Source organism: Sycon ciliatum, chromosome 13, assembly GCF_964019385.1.
Source record: "Sycon ciliatum chromosome 13, ocSycCili1.1, whole genome shotgun sequence".
NCBI classification, from domain to species: domain Eukaryota; kingdom Metazoa; phylum Porifera; class Calcarea; order Leucosolenida; family Sycettidae; genus Sycon; species Sycon ciliatum.
Genome location: NC_088655.1, coordinates 7,331,138 through 7,343,228, shown reverse-complemented (window position 1 = coordinate 7,343,228; position 12,091 = coordinate 7,331,138). Strand labels below are relative to the sequence as shown.

Sequence of the window (12,091 nt, the reverse complement as noted above, 5' to 3'; positions counted from 1 at the left end):
GCCGTGTAGTGGTGGCCACTTGGAGATAGTCCCACCAACAGAATTACTCTTACGCACGCACGCACATATTATACCTAGACATACTCTCACACACACACACACTCAGGCATAATTATACAGACACGTACACTCACACCAGCGTTCAGGTTTATTCACATCTTCAAAGGAGCTGCTAACTTAGTTCAAGAAACGATACTGAGAGCACAAGGCAAGACAGACGAAATCCGAAGCTTCCGCCTGAAGGCGGAAGGTAAGAGAGGGAGAGAAAGAGAGACAGAGAGAGAGAGGGAGAGAGAGAGAGAGAGAGAGAGAGAGAGAGAGAGAGAGAGAGACGGAGAGAGAGAGAGAGAGAGAGAGAGAGAGTGAGAGAGAGTAAGAGAGAGAGAGGGAGAGAGAGAGAGAGAGAGAGAGAGAGAGAGAGAGAGAGAGAGAAGAGAGAGAGAGAGAGAGAGAGAGAGAGAGAGAGAGAGAGAGTGAGAGAGAGTAAGAGAGAGAGAGGGAGAGAGAGAGAGAGAGAGAGAGAGAGAGAGAGAGAGAGTAAGTTACATTTATAAAGACAGGTAAGTCTAACAAATGAGGACTGAGACCTCTACAACAGGGTTTTTACGCCTGAAAGCAGGTGCATGATTTAACAAGCAGGTTGTCAGTCTAGATTTTATGCGCAGATGGAGAAAAAAGCGCAGAATTTTTGTAATGAGATGAAAAGCAGAAATAATAAGAAATAATAAGAAAAGATGAAATGAAAGCCTGCTCACAACCCCGCCCAGCCTTGCGAACTGGGTATGGTGGATTAAGAACCCGGTTCAACGCTCGAGCAAGCGCTCTCCACTCAAGGTGTTCACAGCAACTGATAGGAACTCATATGGGGAAATTATAGAAAAGAAATAATAAGATAAAGAGAATAAATTTCAACGCACCTCAATAAACGGAGCCCCACATACAGTACCTCAGAAAAGTGGATCTTCCGACCAGTGTTTTTGTTGACGCCGCAACCAGATGATGTAGCTGCTTCGCAGAGACGTCTTACTGCACAAATTACAAATAAATTTTATTCTTCGATTAGAAAATCCAAGCGCTTTCAGAGCCCTCCGAAGAGAGTCCGGGATGAAACCACGCACACCTACCTCAACCGAAAAAGAAACGACCTGCCACCCGTTTGCTCGGCATTGATCGGCCAGATCCGCATACCGCCTGTCCTTCCGCGAGTTACTGACACTGAATCTGTCCTCAGCACAAACTGTCAACTCCATCCAGAATACAATCCTACGACTCGTAGAGTACAGAACTATATCTGGTCTTAGGGTGGTAAGTGCAACACAGCTAGGGAAAGAAATCTTTGCACTAACTGAGTCGACAAGAAGTTTCCAGTCTGAGGCCGCTGACAGGAGATCAGTCGTAACCAACTTTCGTCTGGGCTGAACGCGAACTGGCTTCTCTCCCGCCTTGCAAAACGAGATGAAGTCAAGCTCATTTGAATTTTCGGTTTGTACGGTGTTTGCAGCAGTGCGGATTCGAATCTCCTCACGCATGTTCCTGACGATGACCCCGAGTACGTTGTCGTGCCTCCAGGTGTAACGTCCCTGGTCCAGCGCTACGCGACAAGCGCCAAGCACGTGGCGCGTAGTACAGGCCCAGGTACGGCACAAACTACAGTACGGATCCACTACGGTGTTTCCCCAACGGCGTAGGTTCGTCGGAGAAGGTAGCACGTCGAGGGTTGATGCGAGAAGAAATTTCAAATCCTTACCAGTACCACCGTACAAAAGGGATTTCCACGAGAGGTCCTGCCACATCACCGATGTCCACTCCAACCACTTGCCTTGCACCTGAAGAGTCTTCAGCCTCAAAATCTGCTCCTGCGCGTTGATCTCCTCAAATGTTTGAAGGAGATCCTTCCTCGGGGGTTTGGAATGCTGCTTCGGAGCACGAGCACCCAACCCTGCACGATGACTTGAAGATGACGGTGGACGGAGAGTCCCTGAACCTACTGATGCCTCTGCACACTCCAGCTCTATTGTCGCCGCATATCGCTTTGTCAGCTTCGCATCCTTACTCCGACGCAGAGTGTACAGCGCCCTCATGCGCGCGTCCCCACTCGATCGAAGAATGTGCCATTTGATGGACTGGCACTTTTTCCGAGAGAGAGAGAGAGAGAGAGAGAGAGAGAGAGAGAGAGAGAGAGAGAGAGAGAGAGAGAGAGAGAGAGAGGGAGAGAGAGAGAGAGAGAGAGAGAGAGAGAGAGAGAGAGAGAGAGAGAGAGAGAGAGAGAGAGAGAGAGAGAGAGAGAGAGAGAGAGAGAGAGAGAGAGAGAGAGAGAGAGAGAGTGAGAGAGAGAGAGAGTGAGAGAGAGAGAGAGTGAGAGAGAGAGTGAGAGAGAGAGAGAGAGAGAGAGAGAGAGAGAGAGAGAGAGAGAGAGGAGAGAGAGAGAGAGAGAGAGAGAGAGAGAGAGAGAGAGAGAGAGAGAGAGAGAGAGAGAGAGAGAGAGAGAGAGAGAGAGAGAGAGAGAGAGAGAGAGAGAGAGAGGGAGAGAGAGAGACAGAGAGAGAGAGAGAGAAAAAGAGAGAGAGAAAGAGAGAGAGAGAGAGAGGCAGAGAAAGAGAGAGAGACAGAGAGAGAGATAGAGGGAGAAAGAGAGAGAGAGAGACAGAGAGACAGAGAGAGAGACAGAGAGACAGAGGGACAGCAGGGCCTGCTCTAGACATTCAACACAGCCCGGTCAGAGTGTACCTGGCGCATGCAGGCCAGCCGGGTCAAGCCGGGTCAGGTCATCCGGCAGAAAAACAACCAAAAAGCCTGCTCAAAACGCAGGAAAACAGAAAGGCGAATTTATTACCGGAAATCGGAAATTTTAGAGAACAAGGCGAACTATCAAAGTCCCCAGGGGCGTACATAGGGCGGTTCCCGGGATGCCCGGGAACCAGTAAAAAAAATTCGATATTGGTACAGAATTTTTTTGGATCCAGCCTTTTCAGGCCCATGCGCCCAGCGCTCGCAGTGCAAGTGCATGCCTAGCGCCTGGAGTCCGCGCCTGACCATGCTGACGGTCCGAGTACTGTGACTAGTCCAGGTGTGAAAGCGGTGCTGGGACACAGTGTACTGGACTGGGTTCAACAAAGTCTCTACATCGCCGGATTCCTCGATCTCAAGAGTCAAATAATTAATTCCTTTGCAGTTTGTTTTGACGAAGTTCGTCTTGTTTTGGACGATGCTTTCGCTTTGTGGAAAAGAAAAATGAAGCATCCACATCCAGAGGGCCAGCGCTCTATTCAGAGCTATTTTGAGCAGCAGGCAAAGCGTGTAGCCAGTGCTAGTGGCGAAGGTCAAGAGATAGATGAGAATGGAGACGCACCTGACTTGCAAGCGAAGGCTGCATGCATCGAGCAGCGCTGAGGAAGAAATCGTCGGCGAAGCTGTAGAGCGACCGTTGTTACTTCAGTGACATGGGAGTGTGTTGGAAGGGATATGTGTTCGAAGGAATATTCTGAAAGTCGACGTCCACAGTGGAATCCAGTCCCCCGACATTTGCCGGACACGGAAAAGATTTCCGGCGTCACCGACAATCATTGTGCGCCACCGAAGGCGAAGAATTTCATTTCCTGTGCGTGTCCAGATGGATGGCAAACAGCGCCACTTTCAACTATCCTTGTTACAGGAGCTACCTTGGGTAGTCAGTAGTAGTCTTTTGACCGGCGTGCAATGGTGGCCTCTGCTTGCCCTGTGTGATGTTTGCTCCAGATGATTCGAAACTTAGGCAGCTTTCAAGACTGCATGCAATCGTCATGCTGAACAAAACATCCATAAAACGGGAAAAAGTTCAGTCTTTTAAAATCAAAAATGCATAGCAATGACATCGTCTAGCAGCTTGTGGATGAAAATTTCACCCAGTCTGAGGAGAATAAGCAGAAACTCCGTGGGATACAATTGTGTGGAATGTTGGTTCATCAGTTGGCATGGGAACCACTCCTGGAGGCGAGCGGCGTACGCCCCTGGTCCCTGCCCGCAAACGTAGAAGGTAAACGACAAAGCGTGAGTTCTTTTTCTCTTCGCGCCGCTTTTGACTGCCTGCCCCCATCGACTTTGAATGTCCTGACTTCCTGCTCACCGTTGGCCAGATCGCGCTAGAACCAGTTGACCCTAGCAGAGTTTCTGTCGCTTGTAGAGTACATGTAGTGTGTAGATCTACGATTGTGCTAGATTTGCAACAGATGGGGTCCGCGAGTCGTAAAATACCGGTATTTTAGGAATCCATTGTCAGTTTGAGACATTTTTCAGCCAGGTCAGACTGGACCCGGTGTTATCTGTTCAGCCAGGTCGTGCAGTTCCCCAGCCGGGCGCGTGACCCGGCTGACCCGGCTCTCCAGCAGGCCCTGGACAGAGAGACAGAGAGGCAGAGAGAGACAGAAAGGCGATATTGCCATAATCATCTACTTTAACTACGGGCAGAGGAGGCTGATCGCCCGTACGAACTATGTGATAAATAATGAACCATGGTACACCCGCATGCCGCAGTGTACCAATAATAGAGACCTTTTGCATTCCGAATTTCGAAATGTTTTTCGACTGTTCTTTTCGGAACAAAGTGCGTTGCGAAAAACGGCATTTTCATTGTTTTGCATTCCGAAAGTTGTTTTCGACTTCTATCGTTCCGTGTCCATGGGTTGTTATGCAGAGATAAAGTGGCGGAAGTGTTGGTCGAGCAGTAGCAGGGTTCGATCCCTGATGGATTTTTTCGTTACGCTACGAAATTTAGGGTCAGACGAGGCAAGAACTGTGGCAGTTTCCTCAAATCCTGTTGAGCCACAAACGAAGGGGTTGATGACAAACAGAAGCTGCCTGCACATAGTCAAATCCATGTGCAAGTCAAACCGGACTTGTGAACGGCCAGCAGAAGATGGGGAGGGCACAAATCCTACAGCTGTTGCTGCCGGCGGAGGGGGAGGTGAAGCAGACGATGCAAGGTCAATGCTCCCGCTGCGCTCCAAGGAGGGTGGAGATGGGGAAGAAGACGGAGTCGACATGCCTGGAGTAGAAAAACAAACTGCACGCAGGCCTTCCAAATTCAAGTTTGACATTGAAAATGTTCAAGCACCGAGCGCGGGAAAGAACATCAAAAAGCCGAAAAAGTACTTTCGTGAATAATGAACTTTCGCCACCAAACTTCCGAAAGTTCGCCTACATTTTCGACTGTCAAAGTCAGGTTCCGAAAAATATTCCGAAATTCGGAATGCAAAAGGTCTCTAATGTGTATAAACCGTATCACAAATAATGAACCATAGTACACCCGCATGCCGCAGTGTACCAAAACTTAGCAATAACGTGTATAAACTGTATCACAAAGAGCGGGAGCCAGCTAAGGAAATAACAAGGTATACCAAATAAGGAAGGCCCCATGCCTTGTGTGAAGACTAGGCGCTAGGCCCAGACAGATTCTGCTCCGCTTGCCTCGATATTTTGGCGCAAAATGTTCCCGCGAAATCTTCGATATTTTGCCGAGCCTGGCACAAGAACCTCGATATTTTGCTCCATTTTGGTCCTAAAAAACGTGTATTTTATCCACTTCCCGCACAATCCCGTACACAGTTTAATTAAATCGCAGGCTGCAGGGTCGGTTTCTCAGCACGGGTTTCCACGCACGTGTCCCTGAGTTCTTCCAAAATCTCGTCGATCCACAGTGAATCCCAGTGATAGTTCGGTGACATTATCTCATCCTGGGCAGTGTATCCTGCTGAACGGGTAAGAAACAAGGAAATCCAAGTATCAGGCATCGATTTTACCCAACATCTCGATATTTTGCTCCAATTTTGCCGGCAATTTCCGCTCTTTCAATTCTTCGATATTTTGCCGAAAGAATTTGCGGCAGGATCGTTTTGGGAGGTATATTATGTATCAGATTGCAACGACCAGGAGGCTCTTAGTAGTGGCTGCAAATGACCGATATCCGTCATTTGCAGCTCTGCATCAGAGACCTGTAGCTGGCCTGAAGAGTTGTAAAATTACTCCTTCGTAGCCGGGGGAGTCAGAGCGAGGGCGATTCACGGCTTGGTCAAAAAACTGTCGGCCTGGAACGTAAACGTGGATCTGCCGACACAGTTCACCTGGTTCACACGCCTGACCTGGCATGCTGCCTTGCGTGAAAGGAACATTTTTCCGAAAGCAAGCTTCTTCTCCAAAATTCGAAATTTCTTTCCAAAAATGCCGTCGTCCTTGACCTCGAAGCTGAATGTTGTTAGGATAGAAAATTAGCGAAGATGTAGCCGACCCATTCTGGCAAGCCGTGTGCCCTCTGGATATGCAGTTGTTCGCCATGGTCAACAATCTTCTTCTCCTTCGTTCGTACTTTCACTTTCCTGACCACGAATACAAGCGGTACCCATGCTCAGGTTAGTGTTTATTTGTCTGTTTATGCACATACATGTAATACAATGTACTGTTCGTGCTGCAGGCACTGGCCGATCATGGAAATAGAGGAACCAGCCAGCTTTCTTTGAATTCTCATCCTTTCAACAAAAATATGTACACACTTTCCTTGGCTCCTTTTTCCCACCGCCATCATGCATGCACTGCTTTTCAAATTTGTGTTTGCTTTGGCAGTGGTTTCATGGGTATCCTTCAGCCTTCCGTGGCATTCAAAATTCAGAATAGTTTCCACCCAGGTGCTAGTGCCTCTGTTCTGCTTAGCACATTGTAGTAAAATTATTTGCAACTGTCCACCACTGCACTCTTGGCTCACATTCACCACACCATAGCGAGGAAGTTTGTTCTTGGATAGATGTCTGGAGGATGTAGAGCATCTATCCAAGAACAAACTTCCTCGCTATGGTGTGGTAAATGTGGGCCAAGAGCGCAGTGAGGAGAGGTGGACAGTTTCAAATTATTTAGCCACATCCGATCCTTTCTCCGATAATTATGGACATGTTTTACTATACCGGTATATTGAATGGCCACTCATGCTTCTATTGAGAGGTAACACCATTCAGGAAACTGAGGAAAGCCAACCGGTGTTGCACACAGAGTTTGGGAAGAAAAGATGTTCCTATAAAAGAACTGCGAGTACATGGGAAACGTATTATGGAAAGGGCAGTCTGAGTCGAACTAGGATCTCCTGTTCCAGAGCGTGAATATGAATACCGTAAAGTCGCGGATAAAAGCCGGGTTTGCATACAAGCACATCGCAGATAGAAGCCTGAAAATCAAACGGGTCGAATGCATATAAGCCTGTCGCGCGTAGAAGCCTTGCTCTATGCAAGCGCGGATCGGGTGGGTCAAGAGTGCATGCGCTATGTATGGTGCATAGTAAAACTGCCGCCATACCGGTAGTCAGTGGTAGATCTACGCGTGTCACACGTAGAAGCCTGGCATACAAGTCTGGCAAAAATATCAGTGGTGCATAATAAGCATGGTTTGCATTAAAACCTGATGGAGAAAGCGGCTTATGTGCTTATAAGCCCGGCTTTTATCCGCGACTTTACGGTACAGTAGAATGCCGATATTCCGAACAATCACTTATTCGAAATGCCAGTTTTCATATTGAGGAGCTAGAGTGTGTCTAGTTCCTGTGAAGAGAATGTGAGAACTGATGGAAACGTGAAGGAATGTGCAAGTCTTAGATGGATGTGTGACTGCTCCGTTATTCGAATTTTTCCCCATCCGAACCCCCTGGAGAAAGCGTGCGCCCGAGGGGTGCGGATAATCTAAACTCTGCTGTAACAGTTATGTACAATGCGTGCCGATGCACATTGGACAACGTTGCAAATGTAGAATTGTAGGTGGACTGTGGTTCACATTAGACGATCGGAGTACCCCCACCAAACGAAGAGAGCTCAACATCACAAGGTAGAGATTGCATGTACAATCGAAAAAGAGTACATATACCATTAGCTGATGTTGTTAGTGTGCGTTACGAAGTCTGAAGAAAATGTTGAACAATCTCGGCTGGGATGACGGCTACACCTTAGCTCAGTGATTAGAGCATCGCTGGCCTCAAGCGAAGGTCCTTGGTTCGAATCCTGGTGGTGACAGTCAATTTTTTCTTCAGACCTTTCCCGTTTGTGCCTTTCCCTCTAACCAGTGAATATTACTGTTAGCTTCGTACTTTGAGTGATTATCACTTACAGTTACATATACAATGTACTTGATATTTCTTAGCGCATGAAAATCGGAGTCAGTACCACAATATTCCTCCCTCACTATATGAGTCTAGATACTTTGAATGTGGAACAGGGTCCAGGACAGGATCGTCTGCTCTATCCGAATTATGGCCTGGTTGCAATTTGTCTATTTACCAGCAGGTACATCGCACCAGGGAGTCATAGCACCTACACTGTAGGGAGACTACACAATACTTTATAGAATTTTGGTTCAGGATTTGGAGGTTCTCCGTGATCTGCGCAACCAGCGGCCTTGACCTACTGACCCTGAGAGCGGCCCAGGTTAGCAATACCATGTACGAGCGTGTATAGATCTGCCCAATGGTGCCCCAAGGGTGGCTGAAACAGGAACCCCTGGGTCGAACCCCATGTCATTTAGCTTTACAGTCGCCTGTGCCGTCTACCTAGATGCCACAACTCCCTGCGTTGCACCCAGTAAATGCAGCACATCAAGTATACAGCCATGTAGTGTTGGTTGTCACCTGTTCTGATCGTGTGATATCACAAACAATCTTCTACGGTCCATTCATTTTTAACCTGGCACGTTAGGGGCCGTCCATAATTATCTATCTTTAACAGATTGAGTATCTTTGAAACGAGAAAAAAAATCGTTCATGGGCGGGTGGGTCAAGATGGGTTTCGTAATGAAAAATATTGATAGCTGAAACACTAGTCCATTCCAGCTATTTTTCGTTGAGGGGTGAGTAGGTGGGGGTGGGGGACGGTCACAAGTTACTCATAACTAAACTTTTCATTTCGTGAAAATTATCGATAATGCCGGGTCCATAATTGTCGATCTTTTACACGAAGAGAAAAAGTTTCGTTTGTGGGTGGGTCAAGGGGAGTTTCGTTTCGAAAAAATATTGATATTACAGACATCAATGGGGGGGGGGGGGGTGGAGGAGGGTCCTTCTTTCATTTCGTGAAAATTATGGATAATGCTGGATGGCTCCTTTAGTCTATGCAATAAAATAGTTGTTTTCTTCACACAGTACCGTAAAGTTTAAACAATATCCGGCCATGTTTGTACCGAACATTTTTTCGAAAGGTAATTTCTCAAATGTTGCCTTGAGTACGTTCTCAGCAACATAGCGGGCCAGTTTCAAATAATTGGACTGCAAACTTGCATCGCTGGTTGTTGCAGCTCCATCACAGGTCGTATCACGGGAAATTGAGTCCAGCTTCACTTCTAGGTTGGGTGACACGTGATGGGCATCACTTCCTGCATGCTGGTGCATGTGACTCAAGAGCTCTGGCTGGCAAGCAGCTTTAGACTGCAGGTGCAATACAAGATTTTTCTGCGATGTGCTATGCATTGTGCATTGCATTTCTCGAGAGACACTTCACGCTATGTGAAAAAAAGAATTTCGCTCAATGTGGTATTGTGCATCGTGCAGTGCAACTTTCCCACAAAACTGGACTCAAAGCACCTTATAGCTAGCTGTGGTTCACAGCAAAGATTTTCCTATTTGCGACTCTTGGTTTAATGGGTGCAGTAGCATGCATGTGCCTGGTGATATTGTTGCAATGGATCATAGTGAGGGCGTAGCAGTACTTGTGCACTGATAGTTGGTAATGGCATGAGTACATAACCAAGAGTGGGCAACTCGATGATCCCTCTGCCCACGGCAGAAAGTTTCATCACTTCGGTTTTTGTGGGCCATTGGGCTCATTAATACCATCATGCGTAGCCAGAGATCAAAACTTGTACATCACAGCTACGGTAGTTGAAGCAGAACAATGAACTGTGGATCCATGCCTACTGAACCTGATGAAACACTCTATCTACATTGCACATGTAGAAATATATGCGCGCTTGCTCATAATCATTGGATTTCGAAGCCGATCGTACCTTATGTTAGTAGTTGCACATTCTTAGCAGTTATGTAGTTTGATAATAACGTTACGATAGATTATCAATACTGGTGGAAACGTTATGCTGGTTGCACATTTTGTACCCGGTGTGCCATGACCAGGCATGCTAATTCATCGGATATTAGCAAGTTTGCCTGCCTGCTGGGTGTTGTATCTTAGCTTCACTGTACTACAAATACGATAGGCTTAGTTTTCCTAAATTGCTTCTTTATAACATCCAGTTTGTTTTGCTGCAATCTTTTCACGTGTTTTGCAGGATTGTAGCCAAGGGTGAATACCATTATCATGAGCGAAGGTCTCTGAGAACTCATGTCTGAAGGCTGGTCATGTTGGCCCAACGATGACTTTCATTGCCTGTATCCGCCACCTTCATACTGGAATGAACTGGAACATGTTCACTCTCTGTTTCTCATGTGGAAGGACGGAACAGATTGTTTGTCTGTCTCTGTGGATCACCGAAGGCTGAACAGTACAGTTGGAAGAATATTGGATCTCACGAAGTGACTGAATCTGAAGCGGCTGACATGCATCTGCACAGCGCTTTCTTTCTGAGATTTGCTTCAAGGCAGGTTATTGTGTACAATTTTGTCCACAGTATTCCTATATTTGCCAAACGTATTTCTCTGATAGTATTGTGACTACACACGCGCAATGATCTCTCCGTCATCAGTCTTTCGCAATGATGTGGCTCACTGACGACAGCATGCATAGCCATAGATCAAATGAGCAGCTGAGGTAGTTGAATCAGAAGAATGGATCAATGCATCCTGAACCTGGTGTACTGCCTATATGCACCCTCAGTAGTATTTGTAACGTGTTAACTATGAAGTATCAACATTGCTTCTCTTCTATGTGGGTGGTGTGAGTGAATGTCAGATGGTCTGTACTGCCATGGCCGATGGTGTTCACTGGAAGATGTTGGGTTGGACCATTGTGCACTCTTGCAATATGCTGTTGCAGCCTGAAGGCAATGGAAAAGTTCGAATGCTGATCTGCTTTCAAGCGTAGAATGTTACATTATGTGCATTACATATTTGCATAATTATGTTTTGTACTGGAGTGTGAATGTGCGGCAAGGGCATGCACATGTAAGTATATCGCACTGCAAACAGCCTAAGAGTTCACGTGGTGTGTGATAAGTACACTTTTGGAAAGTGCGTGCACAGTCGAATCATGTAATGTTAAAACAGCCTTCGTGCTCCTCCCTGAATGGCTGCACAAGTAGAAATCTCCGTCTTCCTTTGCTTCTTTTTGCTTGAGCTGGCATGGTGGTCGTAGAGTTGGAAATTGTCAAGTATGATAACAATCGTTGTTTGGTCTGGAGACAAGAATGCATTTGGATATTTGTCCCAGGACTGCATGGCTTCCCAAACTGCATGATGAATGCCATAGATGATTATTGTTCGGTTCAAGAAAGGACTCGTGGGTCTGAATGGCTATTGTGAGCTCTCGCTAGTCCATTTCCATAGCACTTGCTCTGGATTCACTCGCTGGAATATTCTCCAGTATAGAACAAGAAATTTAGAAAACCTGGTGATATTAGTATGTTATACTAGTTTCTCCGCACTGTACCGCAGTTTTTGTTATCACACACATGCGGGTTATATAGTTTATCTACAATCCAGCATGATGTTCTTCCAAGAACGCCCCCGACCTAGGCCCTCGGAACGACGTTCTTTGGTGTGCAACATCACTTATAGTTCTAAATCTTAGAATTACCGGTAAGCGCAGGATTTTAGTGATCACGGTTCCAAATGCATGTCATTGCACTTCACCTTTGGGACTTATTAAACATGTCATTGCACTCCACCTTTGGGATTTATTAAGAGCTGCATGCATGCCAAAGCTTGTCATAAAAGAAGAGCAGACTTAAATAGGCATCTTGTACGCATGATTTCTAACATGTAACATCCCTGCCGAAGAGCGTTCTTCCATACTACAGTAGAGTCGAGCGTCCAAGAACGTTGTGTCCAAGAGGTTAGCCTGGGGTGTTCTTATTTTTCAGCCATCCGGCTGCGCTCTTGTAGCATGTTCTTAGAAACAATCATGTTAGGATCATAATTATGTAT

At 46.6% G+C, this 12,091-nt stretch overlaps 1 protein-coding gene across 1 annotated transcript; it reads right to left on the bottom strand.

Annotated features, from left to right (window-relative positions):
- Positions 1 to 504: 504 nt before the first annotated feature.
- On the bottom strand, positions 505 to 2,130 carry LOC135829707 (uncharacterized). Its single transcript, XM_065342099.1, has 2 exons — positions 1,125 to 2,130; positions 505 to 1,026 (listed from the first exon to the last, which is right to left on the bottom strand). The coding sequence occupies exons 1-2, from the start codon at positions 2,079 to 2,081 to the stop codon at positions 1,024 to 1,026; spliced, it is 960 nt and encodes a 319-aa protein (XP_065198171.1). The 5' UTR covers positions 2,082 to 2,130; the 3' UTR covers positions 505 to 1,023.
- Positions 2,131 to 12,091: the final 9,961 nt, after the last annotated feature.

Excerpts from the sequence above, each read along its gene's own strand:
- LOC135829707 (XM_065342099.1), bottom strand. The coding sequence starts at position 2,081 with ATGAGGGCGCTGTACACTCTGCGTCGGAGTAAGGATGCGAAGCTGACA.